Source organism: Rhopalosiphum padi, chromosome 2 (assembly GCF_020882245.1).
Source record: "Rhopalosiphum padi isolate XX-2018 chromosome 2, ASM2088224v1, whole genome shotgun sequence".
NCBI lineage: Eukaryota > Metazoa > Arthropoda > Insecta > Hemiptera > Aphididae > Rhopalosiphum > Rhopalosiphum padi.
Window position 1 is genome coordinate 54,271,053 of NC_083598.1, and position 23,760 is coordinate 54,294,812.

The 23,760-nt window shown below is 26.5% G+C and overlaps 5 protein-coding genes across 8 annotated transcripts; 4 read left to right on the forward strand and 1 right to left on the reverse strand.

Moving 5' to 3' along the window:
• The first annotated feature begins 1,997 nt into the window (after positions 1-1,997).
• Positions 1,998-5,316, forward strand: LOC132921437 (E3 SUMO-protein ligase ZBED1). 2 transcript variants are annotated; one of them, XM_060984470.1, is made up of 7 exons: positions 1,998-2,277; positions 2,419-2,930; positions 3,036-3,341; positions 3,407-3,631; positions 3,700-4,190; positions 4,255-4,469; positions 4,580-5,316. In XM_060984470.1, exons 1-7 carry the CDS (start codon positions 2,196-2,198, stop codon positions 4,930-4,932), a joined length of 2,184 nt encoding a protein of 727 aa, XP_060840453.1. In that variant the 5' UTR covers positions 1,998-2,195; the 3' UTR covers positions 4,933-5,316. The 2 variants fall into 2 exon arrangements, with proteins under 2 accessions (XP_060840453.1, XP_060840454.1); XM_060984471.1 differs by having other exon boundaries at positions 1,998-2,205.
• A 619-nt stretch (positions 5,317-5,935) lies between these two features.
• On the reverse strand, positions 5,936-8,585 carry LOC132921440 (large ribosomal subunit protein mL38). 2 transcript variants are annotated; one of them, XM_060984478.1, is made up of 8 exons: positions 8,501-8,585; positions 8,231-8,367; positions 8,012-8,167; positions 7,131-7,336; positions 6,955-7,073; positions 6,719-6,877; positions 6,293-6,517; positions 5,936-6,238 (listed from the first exon to the last, which is right to left on the reverse strand). In XM_060984478.1, the coding sequence occupies exons 2-8, from the start codon at positions 8,364-8,366 to the stop codon at positions 6,037-6,039; spliced, it is 1,203 nt and encodes a 400-aa protein (XP_060840461.1). In that variant the 5' UTR covers position 8,367; positions 8,501-8,585; the 3' UTR covers positions 5,936-6,036. The 2 variants fall into 2 exon arrangements, with proteins under 2 accessions (XP_060840461.1, XP_060840460.1); XM_060984477.1 differs by lacking the exon at positions 8,501-8,585 and having other exon boundaries at positions 8,231-8,493.
• A 153-nt stretch (positions 8,586-8,738) lies between these two features.
• On the forward strand, positions 8,739-13,240 carry LOC132921439 (sentrin-specific protease 1-like). Its single transcript, XM_060984476.1, has 4 exons — positions 8,739-9,019; positions 10,563-11,095; positions 11,165-11,849; positions 11,921-13,240. The coding sequence occupies exons 2-4, from the start codon at positions 10,627-10,629 to the stop codon at positions 12,345-12,347; spliced, it is 1,581 nt and encodes a 526-aa protein (XP_060840459.1). The 5' UTR covers positions 8,739-9,019; positions 10,563-10,626; the 3' UTR covers positions 12,348-13,240.
• Positions 13,241-14,443: 1,203 nt separating this feature from the next.
• On the forward strand, positions 14,444-19,672 carry LOC132920236 (superkiller complex protein 3). Of its 2 annotated transcripts, none has more exons than XM_060982473.1 (3): positions 14,444-14,718; positions 14,777-14,875; positions 15,581-19,672. In XM_060982473.1, the coding sequence occupies exon 3, from the start codon at positions 15,614-15,616 to the stop codon at positions 19,526-19,528; it is 3,915 nt and encodes a 1,304-aa protein (XP_060838456.1). In that variant the 5' UTR covers positions 14,444-14,718; positions 14,777-14,875; positions 15,581-15,613; the 3' UTR covers positions 19,529-19,672. The 2 variants fall into 2 exon arrangements, with proteins under 2 accessions (XP_060838456.1, XP_060838457.1); XM_060982474.1 differs by having other exon boundaries at positions 14,444-14,712.
• Positions 19,673-19,908: 236 nt separating this feature from the next.
• Positions 19,909-23,544, forward strand: LOC132920237 (uncharacterized). The gene is made up of 5 exons (XM_060982475.1): positions 19,909-20,638; positions 21,391-21,616; positions 22,467-22,711; positions 22,856-23,052; positions 23,139-23,544. Exons 1-5 carry the CDS (start codon positions 20,498-20,500, stop codon positions 23,428-23,430), a joined length of 1,101 nt encoding a protein of 366 aa, XP_060838458.1. The 5' UTR covers positions 19,909-20,497; the 3' UTR covers positions 23,431-23,544.
• Positions 23,545-23,760: the final 216 nt, after the last annotated feature.

Consider the following 23,760-nt stretch of genomic DNA (forward strand, 5'->3'; position numbering starts at 1 on the left):
TGCTGATAAGTTATTAGCCTTAGAAATAATATAGATGGAGTACATATGATAATAAATTATATAAAAAAAAATTGGTAGTTAGTAATTACTTTTTCGAAAATGTGATAAAGAAAACAATAAATATATATTTTTGTCACTGTTTACAACAATAATACATATAGTATCAAGTATATGGCCATATGGGTTGCACAATATTGGCTTCTTCTATTTGATATGATAATTGTTAATAAATTATAAAAACAAGAATTTAGTATTTTTATTTCTATTTAATTTATTTCAATATTTAGTAGTTCTTATTAGTAAACTTATTATTAATAATTAATACCTAAGTAATTAGAAGAGCGGTGTAGCTTATATCTACATAGTATACACTATATAGACCGTATTTTCGTTGTAGTGACCACTAACCCGGTATCTACACCACGTATAGACTGGTATTTGTTTGGAATATAAGACTCGATTATATTGTGGTTGTATGATTTATAATATAAAAAATAAAATTGCTAATACCCAAATAGATAAAATAATAGGTAATACAAAAAACAAAGCCCGTGCGTTTTTAAATAAATTTTTTTCAAAATGTGTGGTTTTTATAATACCTACTTAATCGATTGGAAAACTCAAAAGTTACTTATCATATGGGCGTTCCCAAAGAGACAAGAGTACAAGACGGACACAAGCCCCCTAGAATAAACATAATAATATACTATAAATAAAATGTAAGTATAAAATGTATAAAAAACTATTCATTTATTTTTTAAATTTATATATTTTTAAATTAATTCCCCCCTCCCTAGAAAAACGTCCGGGGACGCCCATGTATCATACTTAATTGTAAAGTTTTTATACAAAAACTTTGAAAAATTGAATTTTCGATATTAACAAAAATTGAAAATGTGTGAAAAATAGCTGAAAATCAATATATATATATACATTACTTAATAATGTCTAGTTTTTGATTTTAAATTTTTTGGTGAGGTACAGTCGTTACAGACAGTCAAACTACCGGCTTACCTGTTACCTACCAGTCGTAAAATTCATGGTCCTACGGACCTCTGGAAATATTGTTAGTTTTGTGATTTGTACGACTGGTGAACCGGTAGTTACTAGTTTTAATATGTATTTTAACTTTTAATGACTATTTCTAAAACTAAGTCTGAAAGACTATTTTTGTCTAGTTATACTCGATATAGATATATTATATATAAGATTATTTAATTATACAATTACCTAGGACCTAGGTACCATATTATGTTATAATCAATATAAATAATATAATCACGGATATAATCCACAATGGCACTATGTCTTTACCTTGGCTCTTAAATTATATCTATGATACAATTGACATAATAAACGAATTAGCTAAAATCCTAGGAAATTGAATCTTATTTAATAAATCATAGAATTTATAATAATTAAATTTTTATGTAAAATTTAACTGTGTATAGAATCATGTTTAAATAAATAAAAGACCTGTGAGGGGTGTGTGGAGGGCTTCGCCTCTTACTTTATATCAATCCGATAAATTATATATCCCCCCCAGAATAAAATCATATCTACACCACTGAGTGGTATAAATCCATAGATACATAGAGTAATATTACTTATTACGTACTCAGAGTACTCTATAGTCTATTAAATCTATTATTTGTGTATTGTGTATGTAACCGACAGGTCTGGTAGTTTGGATCATATTTTATATACTATATACAACTTACTAGACTGAATTATCACGGATTAAGATATATCTCACTTCTAAGCATGATTAAAGATATACCTTATATCTTTAATCATGCTTCTAAGACCGTGGATCTGTCCCATTGAGTAATTTATTACTCTATGATTTGTCCGTTTAAATTACTAATACTAAACTAATCTTGTATTCTTGTTATCAGAACTTCTATTTATTGCTATTTTTATGCCTCTGGGTACTACTATTTATAATCGATATATGGCTACACTGGAGCACCACCCGTTTTAGGAGTTTGGAAACGATATCTCACAAACAAACTTGGAACATCGATCGATGTTTTTTTACTCAAGTTTTGATTTTCTGTATGGAGTTTATTTCTTCTTTTGTTGTGCTATCCGAAAATTGATTTCGATAAAAGCAATATAATTATCGCATTATCGATAGTCAACATTTGTGAAATATCCGAATTTTGGAGGCAAATTTCAAGTATAAATACATTATGAATCGAGGTAATAAAATATCAATTGAATTAAACCCATTTTTGCAATCCACATCACAAACTTCGTCTGGGACACCAAACAGTAAGCTGTGGATTTATTTGAAATTCGTAGAAAACGTATTGTCTAAAAAATATTAAAAAAATAATAGAAATTGTTTTATAACAAATAATAATTTATTTAATAATTTCTTTTAGTTTTTAAATACGTTGATTGATATTACAGATGGCAAAAAAAAAAAAAGCAAACGTCCTTACACTAAAATACAGCCAGACCGTTCAAACATCGAAACTGTCAGTTATCAAAAATTAGTTGTACCAAAGCGTATGCATAGTCCTTATTGGAAGTATTTTGGGTTTCCAGCGTCTGACAATGGTAGTATACTTACTCAAGATCGAATTATATGCATACTTTGTAAAAAGCAGTTTGCTTATAAAAGTAATACTACCAACTTGAGAGTACACTTGCAGAGCAGACATAAAACTGAATTAATGGTACTGGAAATGGGGTCCTCTAAAGATCTTGGAAGTCCAAAAAAAAGGCACGGCAAAAATGAATTAATGTTATTAGCTACATCTGAAGGCCAAGTGGATGTAAACAGGTCAAACTGCAGGATAAAACAACAAGATGTATATATACAAGGAGAAATTAATGAACAGTTTGTTGGGGAAAATGTTGCTAATATTCAAGAACAAACTCCTCAGATGTCTGTTATTTTTCAAGATATTGATAATTCAGTAAGAATTTTTTATTATTATTATTATTATTAATCTTTCTTTGATATGAAATTAATTATTGTAAATTATTTTTTCCTTGTCTAATTAATTCTTTGGGTTTTTTAGTCAAATGATGTGATCAATAAACTTGTATCGGATGCGATTACTGAATTTGTTATAACTGATCTTCATTTACCAGATATTGTAGAAGGTAAAGGTTTCCAACGTCTTATTGCTACATTAAGGTCTCCGTGTGAAATTCCTGGAAAATATAAATTGGAACAGTACATAATACCAAGAATTTATGAAACTACCAGATCCGCTGTTCTTAGTAGCATAGCAAATAGTTGTAGCACTTTTGCATTGGGTATAGAAGAATGGAATTGTTCTAGCTTAAATGTTTATATTACAATAAGTGTATTTTTCCAACAGGTAATTTTATTTATGAGAGTTATAACTTAAAAATAATCTAATTTGTTATTATTTAAAATATGCAGTTGGACAAAGAAGGTCTGTGTATTAAACAACTAGCCACAATTTTATGTAATCCTAACAGAACCGCTAATGAATGGTGTGGAATCTTGGGTTCATTATTTATAAATTGGAACATTAATATTGATCAAGTAAAAACTGTCATCAAAGCATTTACAATTAATAATTTAGATGCAGCATTAAGAACTCAAGGTTTCGTTCTGATACCTTGCCTAATTTATGAATTACAAGTGTGTAAAATTTAAAACTTAAATTAAGAATAATTAAATTATTATTATATATATATTTTTTTTTTTAGAATTTATGTACAAAAAGTTGCTTTGAAACAGAAGAAGTATTAAATGTTTTAACAAAATGTAGAACAGTTTCTGCTAAACTACATCACCATAATGCTTTAACATCTGTTACAGTTCAGGATAATGTTGTTCAAGTATATAATTCATTTCTTAGTAGAGAATATCCACAAATTTGGACAACGACTTATCACTATTTAGAACGTTTTGTTCAACGGAAAGATACCATAAAAACTTTATGCAACACACTGGATATTGGATTTTTTCCACATGAGTTGTTAACTGATAAAGATTGGTCAGTTATTGAAGATGTTGTCACAACTCTTGAGCCTTTAAAAGTTACTGTTACTACTCTAAGCGAAGAAAAAATACCATTGATATCATTATTGAAACCTTTAATTAATCAGTTAACAAGCTATCATTTGAAAGTAAAACCCAATGATTCAAATCTTGCTGCCAGTTTAAAAAACACATTTGCCAATGAACTTCACTGGAAGTAAGAATGTGATACATTAATAATACTATTTAATTATCTACTCATTATTTATATAAATTTTTAGGTATAATAATATTGACGTTCAAACCTTTTTACACATAGCAACATTATTAGATCCAAGATTCAAAGATTTTCCTATGACTGAAGGCGAAGAACATCTTCCAACAATAAAACAAGAACTAGTCAAAATGGTTGAAACTGAAGGCTCTGTGCCTTATGATACTAAATCAAATGCTACGGAAGTAGACTCAGATGTGCCTAAAAAACCTAGAATTTCAGGTTTGTGCTTGAGTATTAATATATAAATTATATATTAAAAATGAATATATTATATAAAAATAAAAATCAACTGAATATGTTTGCAATTAATGTTAATTATGGTTGTTTAGGTATTGGATTTTTACTTGGAAGTGTTGCTAATGTAAAAAGTTCTCCTACTGTTAATAAACATAATATGTCACTTGAAGATAGGCTTAATTTAGAAATTGCTCAGTATGAATCTGAGCGAACTCCTTGTCTTGAAGAGTGTCCACTTATGTGGTGGTCACGAATGTCATCAAAATGCCAAAATCTAATAAGGCTTGCTAGAAAACACTTTGTGTATGCTCTTAGTGGATCATCCAGTAAGTTACCACTAGAGTTGCAAACTCTGTATTACATAAAAAGATCGCAAATAAATCAAGAACTAGTGGATAAAATGATGTTTATTAATGCAAATACAGTTGAAAATAATTGTTCATAAAATGTATTTATTTAAACTGAAAGACAGGAATTCCTTTACTTTTTACTTCCCACTAACATTTAATAGTAGTTTATATACATTTTTTTAATTATAAAATATATATTTTTTTACTCTTAAGGTTTTATTTTTATATATTATAATTATGGCTATGTGAGTGATGGACTACATTTCACACATTGTTAGCTGTAACTAAATCTCTGACTATTCATTAAGTTGCATTTGTTAAATTTAAAATGTTTTGTATATTACATCCATGCTAATATAATATTATGTTACAAATAATTAATAAATATTGCTTTTCTATTTTATTTTTATTATTTTGCAATACATGTATATATAAGGTGATTATTAAAATAACTAATAAAATGTATCTGTATATAAATATTTGTGTTTAATAATTTAGTTTGTGTATAAATAAGTTATTCAATTTATAAATCAAAAGTATACTATGATTTTTTTTCGCTAAATTTTAATCAATCATAAGATTATGTTATATACAGAAATAATTTATAATTGTTAGTCATAAAAATGTGTTGGAATTATAATGTACCTAAGTTTCTATTTTGCACGCACAATCGTAAAAGACAGAAAATCAATATTTGCAATCTCATTATAAGAATGTGAGACGAGTACATTTGTTTTCTTTCTTGGACCTACACGTAACAGATAAAAAGATTCGTGTAAAATGGTTTTGTATAATTACTAATTTTTGATTGAAAACAACCTATACAAGAATTATACAGGATAATATCTTCTTTCTTCAAAGGTTTGACTTAAAAAAATAATAATTCACATGGCTATTAAATAGCTTTTAATCAATATTTAGACAAACAGATATATGTACCTTCATAAAAATTATCCTCTATAGATTTATGTGTAATTTTACTCTTAATATTACTCAAAAACAAAAATAAAATGATTAAGTGAATGCATTTTGCTGATATTTTTACAACAAAATTGAAACCAATAGTTAAAATCTTAGTAAAGAGGAAATGTAATACAATTTGGTAAAATAAATAAAAGTATTTATTTCAAAACCTTTTTTCTTATAATGAACAAATATGTAAATATTTAAACTAAGTAAATCATTAATTTATTGAAAATTTAGTAATCATTCACACGTCCCCATCTTAAACGTTCTTTTTTCATCTCTAGTTTTAACCAAGATGGAGTAGTTTTCTTAAATGGCACTGCATTTGGATACTTAAGAGGTGGTTCAGGCTTTTGGAATGGATGTGTTTTTCTTAGTTTTCTTATTAAAAATTCTTTAGCTATTTGTTTTTCATCACGATACTTATCCATGTATCTATAATTTTATTTTATTAAAATATTTAAAACTATTATATTATTATAAACTTACAAATTGAATGGTTCTTTGAGAGGGAACCATTTTTGTGGTTTAATATATGGAGATGGAAAATCATATTCATAAATTGGTTCTTTCATTGATAATTGATCATGATAAAACTTTGTTAATGAATTGTCCCAATCAGTTTGATAAAATGCTAATCCGGCTGGTGTTATAATGTCTTCATAAGAACGATAAAAATCAAAAGTGCTAAATGTTCTTTTAGCCAAATCTACTCTAAAAATAAATTATTATAAGAATTTATCTGTTTTAATACATAAATAACTATTATTAATAGTATTACAAATTATTGTACATTTTAGATGGAATAGAATATATTCTAGCATCAAACAAATACAAAATACATACTAAGTTTTTTTAATAAGATAGTATAACACTGAACCTAGTATTATGGTTGATTATCATTTAAAAACTTACTTTTCATTAACTGATTTAATTGAAGAAAAATTTATTTCTGTGGATTGCTTGTAAAGAATAAAAATCATTCTTTGGTATCCTGTACCTTTTGCTGGAAATGGTTGTAAATAATTAAACACAGTTTCACCTTTGTTAACATCTCCACCTGGTATATTTCCTCTAAAAAAAATAATATTTAAAAACTACAAGAATAACTGATATTTTAAATTATAACAAAACTTATGTAAAATGCATACACTAGCCAATGGATGTATTCAGAATTTTCTTTATGTAAATGTCCATCTGGATTAGTAAGCATTAATGTCCATAGTGTATTTTCAGGGGCTTCAAAATTTACTTCCGGACTATTAAGAGCCTATTACAACTAATTTATTATACCATATTTGAAAAAAATTTAAAATACAATAAATACCTCTATAGGTTTGATAATATTTCCTCTGTAAACAGGTACTTTTTTTGAGTTGTATTCATAACTAATATCCATTTGAATGTAAGGTGTAAAATAAGCATCTCCATATAAATGTTCAAATATACCATAGTACTCTGCTACTTTTTTTATATGTAATGGAGCATTTGTTTTTGACCAATCATTAGATATTTCATCCATTGATACTGGTACTAAATTTAATTGTAAATCATAAATACCAGGTTAATTTTCAAATGAAATATTAAAATTTTTTATAATAATTTGTAAATTTTTAATTTGTGTGGCTTATCATAGAAATTGTTTCAAAATTATAATGAATCAAAAATATGCTATTTTAAAACTGTAGAGGTGAAATTATTTTAGATTTCTGTTATCACCTTTATTGGCAGTAAAAATGCATTGATTTAGGAAATGGGGGATGATTGTTAGTAGTAATGGTCAGTGGATCTAGTTAGAATTATAGGAAAGTTAAAAGTAAAGAATTTCTAACAACTTTTATTTAATTAAGAAAAACGAAAAAAAAAATTAAGGTAAAACTAGAATTTTTGTAAGATTTCAATTTTCAACAAAATCGATTTTTATAATATGAATATGTATTATAATTTAAATTTTTTTATTAGAATTTTTAAATTTATTCAATAATAGATATGTAATATGTAATATTATATGTATTAAAGTAAATTAAAATTAAAGCAAAATATATCATAAAATAAAATGAAATAAATATGTAATTAAATTTTTTTTTTCCCACTGCCTATAACATTTATTCGGTTATAAGACTCACTTTGTGCTAGTTCCAAAGTGAGTCTTATAAGCGGCGTCCACTGTATTACTAAAATATTTTTTATGTACCAGGAATTACATACATTCATTGTTTCTTGCTAATTTCTCAAGTTCAGCATTGCATTTTAGTTTTTTTATAAACTCGATTCTCTTGGCTGTTTCAGTTTTTTTGTCTCTCTGAGGTGATGGTAATCCAATGTCAACTTTAAAGTGAATTTTTGGATCTTTGAAGTTCATTTCTAAATACAAAGATATTTTAACAATTGATTATGTGCCGTTATAGTACAAGTATAGTAACATACCTTCCATTCTCTCTTCTAATGTTTTTGCAATACCAGGAGGTTTCCCCAAATTTCTACGTTGACTTCTGTGCCGTATACTCATTGCCGTTAGTAATCGATTTTGTTTTTTTAGCAAACATGTTACCGAAAAAGACATACTGTAATTTAAATATATATACATACAACTTATACAAATAATTTTAATCTTATTTTTATTGATGAAAAGTTTTTTCAAAGATTTACCACAGATTTATAAAATGTTTTATTTTATAAATCTGAATTCTTACATACTTTTAATCTTTGAAGAAAATACTAAAACTCAATGTTAATACTACATAAGCATTCAACAATCAAAAATAAAGAATTAAATATTAAAAAAATGAAAATAAAAATGTGTGATTGAAATTAAAATTCTTATCAATGATTATCATTAAATCATGATGTCGTTATCGCAAGTAGACGTGCATATTGTTGGCTACACTGATTCCTTCAATGTTTATTTTCCGTGCAATACAAACCCACGATTTGATAGTTTGAATCACGATGTAAGATGAGTGTTAAATGCTTGATGCTCTGTAGTGTCTTTTACTCATTACGGTTACGGGTTAATTTCGTTCTTCTGTGTGTATAGTTACAGTTTGAATTATTTAATTATTAATTTGTTTATTTATTGCCAATTATTCTATGATATGTTGGCGAATTTATAAATAGCAATTCCTTGACTCGGATCTACATAGCCTTCTATTCAACATTTTTCATCATAATCACATTGCATTTTAGATATTACTAAAGCCGCCGACCTGTATAAAAGTGAGTATTTAACTACACGTTTTATACTTATTTAATTTTTATTTAAGTATCATGAATTTTGATTTAATGTTTTGCTAAGTTTGGCCACTTGTTATCAGTTACAAAAATCATGTTTCTATATGATCGCTACATTGTATGTCTTTAATTCATCGATTTCAAAAACGTTGAATAGTTTTAGTAGTATTCCTGTATAGTTTTATCTAATATCTATATCGTTCAGGACTTGATAAGATGTAAGTTTCTGTTTAGAGAAACGATTGCCATAATTATTTGTGTAGATGTTATTGGATATGTAAATATTTAGTTGTTGACCCCCCCCCCCCACATTTAGCGGATTTGGTTAATTGAATCCCATTTAATTATTATTAGATAAACTCATTCCTGTCTTAAATTTTTAATGCAGTAAATTAATAATAAATAATGTAAATAAAATTATTATTTTTATGATACAAGCTTAATAAAGTCTTACTACTAATTTTATTATTCTTGTACTTCGTCATTTGTTCTCTTAATACGTTCTCTTTTTTGATAGTATGTATTAGATTGGATTCCTTGGAGTTTATCAATTAAATAATAAATATTTGTATGCATGTTATCTTTGCATGAATTGATCCACAGAAATTTGTTGTACGAATTGATGTTATAATTATTTATAGTTCACCAGCTATTTATGTTATAAATCAGTAAAAAATAATTTAACAATAACAATATAATTATAATATGGTAAATTTCTATTTGTACATAATAAGGGTGGCCAGGCTACCCGTATTATATGGAAAAGTACTGTATTTCAAGTCTGTCCTATTGTCCCGTTTTTCAAAAATATTATGTTAAAGCCATGTTGGTTGCAAAAGATTGAGAATTAGAATAGTTCTGAGTTTTGTGATTTTCTGCTGGAAAATAAGCCAATTTTAAAACATGTTCATTCATTAGAAAAATGTTATATTAATTTATATTATTAAAACTAATAAATAGTAAAAAAATATATTTATTTATCCTTATCTTAGTCCTGTATTTTCATATTTTATATCTGGCCACTATATAATTAATATAGTTAATGTTAAAACCAAAAACATTCTAACTAAATATGTATGTTGTCCTACTTATCAATGTATTTGTTTACCAAACTAGAATTTACTGATTTAAATTTTTTCTTTAACTAAAATGTAATATTAATTATAATATTTACAATTTATTAAGCACTCCATGTTTTTTTAATTACTTGTATTTACTATATAATTTAATTATTTTATCGTTCAAAAAATATTATATTTATTAGTTTGATATCTAAAAGCAATTTTTGTATTTTAGAGAATATATTACTTAGTTTAGTTTTATTTATTTTATTATCATATAAGTTAACTGACAACAGTTCTTTAATTTTTCAAAACAATTTTATAGAAATTTTCCAATGGATAATTTTAATTTCAATTCAAACACATACATTTCGTGAACTTTTACACCTATTCCAATTGTATCAATTAATTAATTTATACATACATTTTTAAAAACAACTAAACTAATTTTATTTTATTTTTTTCAGCAATTATAACTTTACTGTCTATGTAATATTCATTTCAAATTATCCTTTATGTTACACTTGTGTTATGGGTTTCTTCAATTCATTAAGAAATATAAAAAGATGGTTTACTGACAAGGCTGGACTTTCTGGACCTAGAGGACCAACTAAACGTAAACATGAAGAATGTGAAGTTTTAAATAATAAAAGAGTGCGCATGGATGACAGCCTTGTAGAAATTGTTGAAATCAGCGATGAGTCCCTATCTGAAACTGAAGAGGTGGAAATTACTGAACCCGGTCCATCCACTGTACCACTCAGAGCCAGTCCACCTGTTATGCTTATTGAGGGCAGACAGCATCCAAGAAGAACTATGTCACCAGTTAGGACAATGGATTTAACTGAAAATAATGATGAAGATAACAAAATTAAAATTATTCGATCATATAGCTTATCAAGTCCACAACTTAAGACTAACCGAAGTACAGAAATGGTTAGAAGTGCTAGTACCAAGGCTATACTAGAAGATAGATCTTCAATTGCAGCTTCAATCAAAGGTAAAAAAATATTTTATATTTATTTTATATTTTATAATAATTAATAATTAATAAAATTATAATTTATAGGAACAAAAAAATTGAGTTTCAATATGGAAGGCGGATTTTCTGCATTAAAAATTAATGATACATCAACTAATTCTAACGTAGATAAATCATTTGCAATGGTTTTAAAACATTATGTTACGCCAAAACCAGAAACCACCAACACTATGTCAGTTTCTAGTTCTAAATCGCCAATAAGTATTCATAAAGAAAATATTTTAAATCAATCCAAATTATCTCAAACATCTGGTAAAGAAAATTTAGACATTCCAGAATTAAGTCTTCACAAGAATAGAATTATCAAGCATGAATTGTTTTATGAACGTATATTAAGAAAATTTAAAGAGAAACAAGCAGCTGCAATTCTAAATTCTGCTACAATAATTCAGCAAAAATCACCCGAGGATATTTTCCAAGAAAAACTAGAGATTTTGAAAAAAGAATTAAATAAAATAGAACCTCAAAAGAAAAATGAAATTTTTCCTGGTTATTCTAAAGAAATATCTGAATCTATTGCACTTCAAATGTCTGGACCATTAAATGAATATATTGTTAAAGGGAAAAATATTAAAAAAATGGATTTAAAAACTATATATTTACCTACTGCTTGGTTAAATGATGAAGTTATAAATCATTATTTAGGTATGATAGTTGATCGTGATCCAATTAACATACACACGTTTGATACATTTTTTTATTCTAAATTATCGTAAGTTGTAAAATTTATAATTTAATTAATGTTTAACTTGTATTTTTACTTATATATTCATTTTTTTATAGATCACAAGGATATCAATCTGTTCGGCGGTGGTCAAGGAAAAAAGATATATTTGCATGTAAAAAAATGTTCAGTCCTATTCACTTGGGGAACCATTGGTGTCTCGTATGTGTAAACTTTATTGAAAAAACTGTAAAATATTATGATAGTTTAAAAGGTAAAAATCCTCAATGTTTAAATATCATTTTTGACTATCTAAAACAAGAGTATGAGAACAAAAAGAATGAGAAATTCGACTGCAGCGGATGGAAAATAATGGATGCTGAAGATTGTCCAACACAAAAAAATGGTTATGATTGTGGAGTGTTTACTTGTGTCAATGCAGAGTACCTATCTCGTGATGCAGAATTGAATTTTGTACAGGAAGATATGCCTAAATTAAGGAATAGGATATGTTATGAGATCTTAAACAATCGTTTATGTTATTAAACTAAGTCATCTGTTTCCTATAATATTGAATTAATTTTATTCTTATTTTTCAAGTTGTATAGAACACCTATTAAATATATTAATGAATATAAGATTGACAAGAGGAACAACATTCCTTAATCACCTTATTGGTTGCTTTTTAAAGTATATGAAATCTACTGTTAAATATTATATAGAATATCCTTCTCATTTCACGTTTTCAATAAAAATGTTGGCCTACATATGATAAAATAATATTTTTTAAGTATATAAAAAATTATTACCATTAAATTGAACCCACTTCCTATTATGTAGGACAATTTATGTTAAAATGTAACTTAATAAAATTATAATTACCACAAGTATATCTTTAAAATCAAATTATTATTTTAGGCATAAAATTAATTTAAAGGCTGAGTAATTAAATAAATAGTCTTAATCTTGTGTTTAAGTATTATAATTTGATACATTATTAAATTTAAGACCTTATTTTAATTTCAGTATATTATCTTAATATTTTAGCAATGTAGAATTTTTATTATTTTTGAATGTAAAGACAAATTATACCCATTTATTGAATAAAATGTATCTATTTTAATACATTAGTGTTGTTCAAATATATTTTTGAATTTTCATTAAATTGTAAAGTTTTTTACCATCCGTTTAAAATTTTAATTATCTATTGAAATAGTGTTTTTTATGGCAGTTCTAAAATATAATTATAAAATAAGATAAAATTTAAAGAATTTATTAAAAAGTAAATAATGTAAATATAATTATACTTTATATCAAATAATTCAATAATTGCATTTGGTATAATATGTATAGTTTTTCTTTTTTAAATATATTGTTGACTAAATTGGTATTATGTTATTCTTAGAACAATTGAATTATTAAAAGATATTGTTATATTATGTGTTGTACATTTTTTCAACGTTATATACGGTTTTAGAAAATAATCCCAACTTTACATTTTTTGTCCACAATTAACGTTAAGTTATTGTATTGTGTTACATATCTGATATCTGTATGAACAATTTACATGAGATCTCATATGAATTTCAGGTAATTATTAAATAACTAAGTTGAAATATTTTGAAAAGTACCATGTACAGAAAATTATCATATACACATTAGATGGAAAATACAAATACCTTTACAGTAATTAAATTTAACAAAATACACACACATACAAAATTAATTTGACTTCTATGTACTGTTTTTTTTATAGATTGAAAGACTTAACTACAAAATTACACAAATATGATCATAATTTTTAATTGAATCACTTTTAAAAAATATTTGTGATTGTATTTTCAAATGTTTTTAATTAGTATAATATGAAAAACTGAGGAACCTTGTATTAAATTTTCAAGAATTGTACTCAGTAACATTTATAAAAAAAAAAAAACTAATAAATGGAAAACTTCAAAGGCTTATAAATAAGAAAAAAATATTTTCAAAATATTTGGAAAACTGTTAAGTATATAAAATTATAATATTTTAGGTATTAAAATAGTTAGATTATAAACTCAGCCCGATAATTTTGACCAATAAACTATAATAACCACGATATAATTTAATCTGAAAATAATTAAAAATGTATCTGTGATTTTACTTATATTTTTGTAATAAATATTCAAATAAAATTTAATACTGAAATATTTTTGCTACATTTTTACATTTATAAACCTAACAAATGTCTTACTATGTATTATATTAAAATTAAAATAAATTATTTTTTTAAGATAATGAGTATTTCCTGCTCGTGGTGTTCACTGAATAACACTAAATGTTCTCAATAATATTACAAATATTCGGCCTGAGCTTACACATTAATCATTATTAGGTAGATATTTGAAAAAAAAAATCGATAATATATTATGTAGTTCAATGCAATGCCCAATGATCTGAACATTCTAAATATTCTAATTAATCTGTCTTAAACTAACCGATCTCCCGAAATCTGTACCAGCCTCCCCTATGAGTCCCGCCATAGAGTAAGATTCTGATTGTGGCGGTCATAATCAAAGATAACGTCTCGTTTTAAGATAAAAAATGATAAGTTGGTAATATTAATTTTAATCACAGATAAAATAAACCACGGAATACGGATTGAACCTTAAAAAAAAATTAACATAGTAGAACCGCGATTTTTATATCATTTATCATTGTCAATAAAATTCATTGATCGTTAGAAACGATATTTACTATTTAATCATAAAATTAATAATTATTTAACTGAAATTTATATTCAATTTACAATTTAATATTTATATCTTAGTTGTTTTTATTTAAAATTGACTTTGATCAATGTGAAAATTAGTAACATTGATGTAGAATGTGATTTAATCTTCTGCTAACTTAAGTGACTGGCTGGGCACTGGTACTGGTGAATACATTTGTAATCAATGATCGTTTCACTGTCAATAACATTTTACATTTTGCAGGTTTTTGACATTTGAATGTATAGCAGTGAAAAATACCATAGTAAATATTGTAATTATATACTCTCTCGTCCTGATGTCCTACTTGTTTGACTAAATTTAGTGAGTAAAAATGTATTCCTATATGCTATAATTAATACTAATATATCTTATTCATCTTATGTATTTATACTAAAATATAAACAAGAATAGGAGCATATTAAATTTTATTATTTTAAAATTGATGAATCTTTTTAAAAATAAAAGTATATTCACGTTCAATACAGTTTTGAATGAATTGACCACTATAATTTAAAAGTTATAGTAAATCAGTGTTGTTAACAATTTTTTACTAAAGAAAAAGGATTTTATAGTTAATATATTACTCAAAGTATAAAGTAGGTAGGTATTGAAAATTAATAAACTAGATTTAATTTAATTACTGACTATTTTATCTTTATTTGTCATGCAACAAATCAAAATTAATTTTTTTAGATAAAACTTTAGACTTAAAAGATATAATTATATAATCATTAAATTTGAAGTGTGAATATTAGTCTTATAATTTACTCTATTATTTAAAATGTAAAAACATATGTTTAAAATTAATATAATTAAAACAAACTGAATACAGATATTATTCACATTTTTAATTTAATGAAATATAAATAGTATCTACTTCATGAGGTTGATTAAGTTTAAAATTTTCCTTAATTTACAAAAGCATTGATTTTATAATTTTATTGTTTATTATAAGATCAATAACAGTTTTAGTAAATCTTTTTAAGGCTTGTATTCTTTTTTGACTTGTGCTATATGTGTTTTTAGATAATACAAAATTTAAACATATCTATTAACAAGATGGATAAGACCAACATTAAACAACAGTTGAAACTTGCAAAAGAAGAATTTATGAGAAAAAACTTTTCTGATGCAGCAAAACTGTGCAAAACTATTTTAAAGACCGATCCACAAAATATTTCTGGTTTGATTCTTTATGGCGCTAGTCTCCTAGAAATGCCATCTAAAAAAGATGAATCTATTGAACAGTTCCAAAAAGTCATTGATATTTCTCCTAATAATTTATTTGCCTGGCAAGGCATTGAGCAATATTACGAAAAATGTGATAAGCTTACAGTTTCTCAACAGTTATTCTATACGTATGCTAATTTATTATGTTTAGAAACTGATGAGACCAAATGTAAGACACGTGCTAAAAAATGTATTGAACTTTGGAAAAATTATAAATCAAAGCTGGATTTAGAAATTTTTGTATCAACAGTCTTACCAAAAATTAAAAACGAAGTAATAACACCACAATACTTGGCCATATGTAGAGTTTTAGTAGAGTTTCCATTCACAGAAGATACTTCTCCTATAGATGAACATTTAGAAAATATTTATCTAGCATTGTGTGAAGACGATAGTTTTGATCAAAGATTTGAAATTTATTGCAAACTTATTCCTGTATTAAAGTCTAAAGGAAAAAGGCAACAACTTGTAGATACATGTGAAAAAATGTTATCTATATATAATAACAATGCTATTGCGATAAATTTTTACTGTGAATCATTTATCAGCAATTATATTAAGACCATAACTGAACCTGAAGATAATATCCTAAAATTAATTGACAAAATGAGTTCATTAATTATGGAAAGATGTGAAATATTATTATCAGCACAACCAACAAATCCAAATTCATTAATAGCTAAAAGTATTGCTTTGAGAAGATTAAACGAATTTGAAGAAAGTCGTAAATTATTACGAAAAGTTCTTCAAGTTACCAGTCGTTCATGGCAATCATGGTTTTTATTAACAGAAATCCAGGTAAATATTCATTGCTATGATGATGTAATACGATGTGTTCAACAAGCAAAAAAAATTTTGAAACCAACATTTTCCTGTTATCAGACTATGCTTATGTGGGAAATTGAAGCTTATTGTTGTTCTCGGCAGTGCTGTTCTGTACAAGGGCGTCAGTTAGCTATTGATATGTTAAACGATAATTTAAACAATAAAATAATTGAATACATTATTATAGCTAGTTGTAATCTAAATGATCAAAAGACTGCAAAAAACTATTTAAACACATTACAAAATAAATCTGATAGAAATGATCGCTTTATCTTTTTGGAATCATTATATTTTACTGAATTTGGTCAATTAGATGATGCTTTACACTCTTTAAAAAATATTAGTAATTTATCAGCTGATGCAGATGCATTGCTACTATTTGGTAATGTATTATGGAAACAAGGACAATTTTCTGAAGCTGGAAAATTATACTTGGAAGCTTCTCGGATTTCTCCCTATAGATGTGACTTAATTACAAAGTTAGGACATTATTACAGAGAAATAAAACATTTACCTGTTGCCATGACTTGCTATGAAAAATCTGTGGTCCTGAATCCTGATGATGAAGAAAATGGTCTCGCTTTATCAGATGCATACCTTACATTATCAAAGTCAAAAGAACAAGAAGCATTGTTGGAGTATCTGAAAACATCAAAAAATGTGAAGTGGGCTTCTTTAAGATTAGGTCTTCACTATTTAAAATTAAACAAATACGAAGATGCTGTTGATAATTTTCAAATTGCTACTAAACATGATCCAAATAATGCAAACTATTATGAATGTCTAGGCGATGCTCTTTTAGGACGAGAATCGCTCATTGGAGCAAAACTTACATACTCTAAATGTATAGAAATTGATCCTTCTCTTTTGTATCCAAAATTACAAATAGCTAAAATTGAATATCGTATTGGTCAAGTGGATTCTAGTATTCAATTATTTTACAAAATTGTCAACTCTTATTCTAATGATTTTATTGCATTATTCGATACAGCAAAAATGTTTATAGAACATGCCAAATCAATTTTTGTTTGTCAGGTACATGCGAGTTATGATTTATGCAAAAATGCTTGTGAATATTTGTACAAAGCATTACTGATCGATAACCGATATGCACTACTTTGGAAGTTGTTTGGAGATTTATGTTTGTTTATGACAGCGATGCCCGAAAAATTATCTTTTATTTATTTACCATCTAATATATTTAACATGACTCAAGAAAATTATGAAGTGAAAGGCTTACAGCTGTATACTTATTCTAGGAGATGTTATTCACAAGCATTAAATATAACATCTAAAAAATTGCCTTTAAATCCTGCACAAAAATATATTTGGTACGATTTAGCCAAATGTTATTTGAAAAATGCATTGAACACAGATATTGATAAAAACGAACGATTAGAATTTAAATCCAAGGCAGAACTAGCTATTAAAAAATGTTTATCATTAGATCCAAAAAACAAAGACTTTTGGAACACTATGGGAATAATTGAGGCTATTGACGAGATCAAAAATGAACATTTGAGTTATAATTGTTTTGTTAAGTCTCTGGAAATTGAAATAAATGCAATTGCTTATAATAACTTAGCCATTAAATGTATGATTCACAATGATGTAAATCTTGCTCAGGAAGCTTTTACATTGAGTCAACATATTGATCCAACACTTATAAATAGTTGGGTTGGGCAAAGTTTACTGACTAGATTTGAAAATCCTATAAAATCTTCTGATTTGTTTTATCATTCAACTACATTAGGATTTCATGAAGAGAGTGTTTGTTATTTTACTGAAGCAAACATAAAACACATTAATGCTGATACAGAAGTATTGATACCAACTCATCAAATTCATCATAATATTGATTTACTTGTTTGGCTTACATCTATAAATCCTAAGAATTATTGGGCACAAAATGCACTGTCCATATTGTACAGATACTCTGGTATGTATAAAAATGCTATCAAGGCTGCTGAAAATGCTGAACAATATTGTACACCTGAAACACAAATATACATGCAAAGAAACATGGCTTTTAGTCTTCTTAAAGGAAAATGTTATCAAGAAGCTATAATAAAATATCAACAAATGAACTCAATTAATTTATATGATAAGTTTGGAATGGCATTAGCACTTTATAAGACTGGTCAGTATCAAGAAGCATATGCTACTTATGAATCATTGACTGAAAATAAATCTGATTTGAATATTGTGTCAACTGCTTTTCTTGCTATGGCTGCAATAGCTTTTAGTAATTATGAAGACTATGATAAAGCCACGACATTGTTCTTGAAGAGTATACAAAGTAATACGGCTAATATCCAGGCACTGTTGGCAACATTTGCACTGGGTATTGTAACACGTAAAAGTAGTCTATCTAGAACTATCTTACAAGAATTGATATCACATAAGAGTGATCCTATATTTTTGAAAGATATTATTCGATTTGAAACATATTTCTATTACTTGAACCGTCAACCAAATATATCATTGAAATTAATCAGCCGTTGTGTTCATATTTATCCTGATAACGCTCATCTATGGGTTAACTTGGGTTTCATATTATTGAATTACTATATAGCCAATGAGTCCAAGCGTAAAAGAGGACTAGGTTCTCATATTTTTACATGCGCCACAGTTATCAGTCATAAAACTTGGGAACTCAAAAATGCATTAGTTCTGACTACCATTTGCAACTTGTTTGAAGGAGAATTGAAAACATGCCTACGAAACGTTTTAAAGGGAATTCATTTATACCCCACATCGTATGAACTTTGGACAGTTTTATTGAATGCCATATACTGCCGGGGTAATATTGAAGATGCAAAGTTCATAAAAAGTCATATTAATTTTGTTGTAAACAATTTAAATCCTAATGACATTTTGAAATGTAATCTTTTAAAACTAGAAACTCATATTCCATAACATTGATATCATATTATGTAAATTTAGTTTATTAATTATTCATACCTAACTATAATTACAATATTTAATATTTTAACATAATACTATTTATAATTTTTTTTTCATGTACACCATTTATTGTTTAATAAAAAAATTAATAAATAATGTGAGGCTATTAATAAGTATACCTAATATCCTAATAATTATTTTTGATTAAATTTACTAATTTTTTTTCTCAAATATTTAAAACATTTTTATGTTTTTATATTTAATATTTGTCCTGACTGTTCTAAATATTGGATTTTGAAAAATAAACATATATGCTTGAAAAAAATTATAACACTCAATCATTAGATCATTCAAACTTTGCAAGTTCTATATAAATTTGTTCAGTAAATTTGAATTATTTATCAATTACAATGGCAAACAAATATTTAAAATGTTCATGATTTTTCTGTATATTTGATATATCTCAGTTTGCAATTAGCTAATAGAACAAGGGAAGTCTTTTTTTTTTATTAATTTTGACATTCTCTAAAAAACTAGGTGCCAACCTTTTTGATAAATTAACTTAATCTAAGAATAGAAAATATAATTTATAAAACAATAGGATCATAGCAATTTTATTATTATTTAAATGTTTTTGCTTCATTAATTGCATCATCGATTATAATTTATAATGAATAGTTGCACTATAAGCATACCAAACTGTAGCCAACATTGATGTGTTAATAAAGTCAATTCTTAAATAATAATGTTATATTACTGTATGTATGATGTAGGTATATTACAGTTGACTACATAGGTACATAAGTACCTACTTAACGTCATAATTACAATTGTAAAACACGTTTGTTTTCATCCTGTTTCAGACAATACTATCTTTAAATACGTTAGATCGCTGATAATATATAATATGCCTAACATATATTTCAAAGAGTATTCATAAGTCTTCGCTTTGGAGTAAGTTCATTAAAATTTAAACTATTTATGGAAACCTGGGGTAATTGGACATTTAGTAATGAAAACGAAGATTTGTTGGCCAAAGTGTTGAACAAGTTTGCCTCGGATCAATGCAGTTTAGATACGCCGAAAAAAGTTCTTTTGTCATCCTTTGCCGCTTCATCGAAAGTATGTAAATACTTATGTCACAAATCACAATATAGATTAATATGTATTGTTGCAAAAGACATGGACCAATTGCGCCTATCATAAAATTTTTGATTAGGGTCAGTATACCAATTGCGCTTATATAACACTTACTAAAATATTTGAAAATTAAAACTTATTTATTGATCAATTTATTACTGGTTAAAGTGACAAGGTATAATATATTTTATAACCAGGGCTCGGAACCCTAATCTGTTAATTGTTGTGGCGCACTTTAATAGTCTATATATAATATGGCATAGGTAGACTGCACGTAAGCGGCGCGTCGCACTCGTTTAAACTAGAAATCGTAAAATTTCATAACACTGTATTCTGTATTATTGATATTATGATTATTAAAATTTGCAAAAAAAACAGAATGTATACTATTACTATTGTAAAAAAATGTGACTTGTAACTTTAATTTTTTTTTTTAATGATTTTATTATATAATATTATGTATTAATACTCACAAAAAAATTGGTTAGTGTTTTCATTTATTTCATAATAATTGTAACTAACTAATACATTTTCCTTGGGTAGTGTAAAATATTTTGAGCGCAATTGGTAAACTACCGTTACAAATAATAGATGATACGTAAAATATAATATTATATAGTGATTACCAACGATTAAACGCTTTTAAATTTTTAGATTCAAAATAATAAAATAGTTTCATATTTTATTTATTAGGAACATTTCCGTGTGCATTATACATATTTATATATTTATAGACTGTACAAGTTGAAATCCTCAGTTCGAGCAGTGACGACAGCGATATTGACGGAGACTTTAACGCCGTTCAGACTTATTTTCCGAAATTGTCTACAGACATATCAAATGGAGAACCTAAATCTACAACAGTTGTCGTCGAAGATTTGCAATTACAGTCTGCCTGTACCAGTGTCACCTTGAGAAATTTTAACGACGAATCGTCCTTCCTGCCGAGTCAACCGCAGTGCAAGTTTATACAATTGCCAATGACATAATAATTATTAATAATATTTTTTGGTTATAATGATTATTATGTCAATATACGCTTTCAAAATGCATATTATATTACACACCTCTTATATTGGGGTTTTCCGAAGTTAAATTTTATCCGCTAAATATTTATACTTTAGAATTCACCAATTCACGTTATAACTTTATATTATATTAGTTACCTAGTACCTATATACTACAAACTACTGTATCTAAATCTTCGATGTTTAAGCATTCCACTTCTAAATAGGAATATAGGATAGATAAATGTTATTGTCTGTAATAACTAAATGTTTTTTATAGCTCTGTTTATTAATTTTGGAGAAAGTATCAAATATCTAATTCTAATGTTAAAACAGTCCTTCCTGTGGTTTAGTGGTTATGTGTCGATATCATCGAACCACACGAAAAAAATAATAATATTTGAGAAACATAATATTAAGTTATACGTACATGTTAAATTGTTAAATATAACATATAATAACTTATAATAATGACTAACATATTGACGTCTTACAATAGGTATATACTAGGTAGTCCAACTACTTCAATTTAAGTATTTAAGGAAAAATCGTGGTGCTTAAATTGTTGGACACATAAAGCGTATACGTATCCGATTTTTTCGATTCTGAGTTTTATTTCTATAATTGATTCTGCTGCAGATAATGAATTGTTGTGATGATTATATTTTTGTAATTGTATACTATATTATACGCTTGGTCTTTTAATTATTAGTATATTATAGTATTTATCGTGTTATACTCGAGTTCCTATTATAACTTTTGGATAGGTTGGTTATAAATATAAATTATTTATGTTTTTATAGTGGAAGACCCGCACGAAAACACTATAAAAAAAATCGTTGAAATATTAAACGCTGGAGACTATGACGAGGAAGAGTTGTTTTTGGTACTACAGACAGAGCTTAGAAACCGAAAAGATGTGTTGGAGATAATCGGAGATGTGTGGCCGGAAATTGTCACGGATAGGGCTCGCCATGGTTTTTGCGAAGCACTTGTCAAAACAGACGTAAGGCCACAAATCATTTGTGAACATATATATTTACCTTGGGTATGTACCAAATAAAATAAAACTAATACTTTTAAATTAGTATGCTTTATTAAATGTGCACATTAGTGTTTTAGAGTTGTAAGATTTTAGATTACAAAAATAAGTATACAGCAGTCGGAAGTTTAGTGAAATTATTTTTTTCAGTTCGAAACACGTGAGTCAAATTTGACTGGGTTCGTCGAAAGTTTGTCCAAACTGATTGTCCACTTTTCAGAATATGCTTGCAAGTTCTTTCTTGTCAAATTATTGATAGACAGAGAATCGATTCTAGTTAAACACTTGAATTGGCTGGTGAACATTATGCAGTCTCTCGACCAACAACATTGGTGTATTCTTTTAAAGTAAATCGATTTGAAAATTATTGTCTATTGATTTAATTATTATTATGATTAGTATTATATTATAATACTGTTATTGGTTCATTCAGCGAATACATACATTACTGTGATGGTCTGGATCAGTATCAAATACCAGTTTTGTTACACTTGGTGAATAATTGCCAACAAATCCTTAACAACGGAGACGCCGAACATCTGATTGGGTTATGCAGAAACGCAGCCTATAAACATTCCACAAACAGAGACTTTGGATTATTGTTAGTGTCCGTAATCAGAGCAATTGATTTAAACAAATTTTTACCGGAAATGACGACCATATGCGAACAACTCAAAGGTGTTTCGAAGTTTATGATCATGAAAGCTTTAAAGGATACAAAATAAATCAAAATCATATCATATCAATCTAATCATATAATCTACATATAGTATAATTTATTGTTAAATTAAAATGTTTTTATTATGTTAAAATTTAATTACATTTAGGTATATATGTCATATGTGTATATTAATTGTTTTTGTGATCATATCCAGAAATAGATTGTAGGTATACATGTATGTATATGTAGCTTAGATTATTGCTTAGATCGCAGAACTATAACGTATTAAAAGTTTAGTATACCTACCTAAGAAAATTTTGTTTATGGTTAAACTTTTATTTTTTCATTGTTGATCGCTATCTACAACTATTAGTCTGATGACAACCCACGAGTA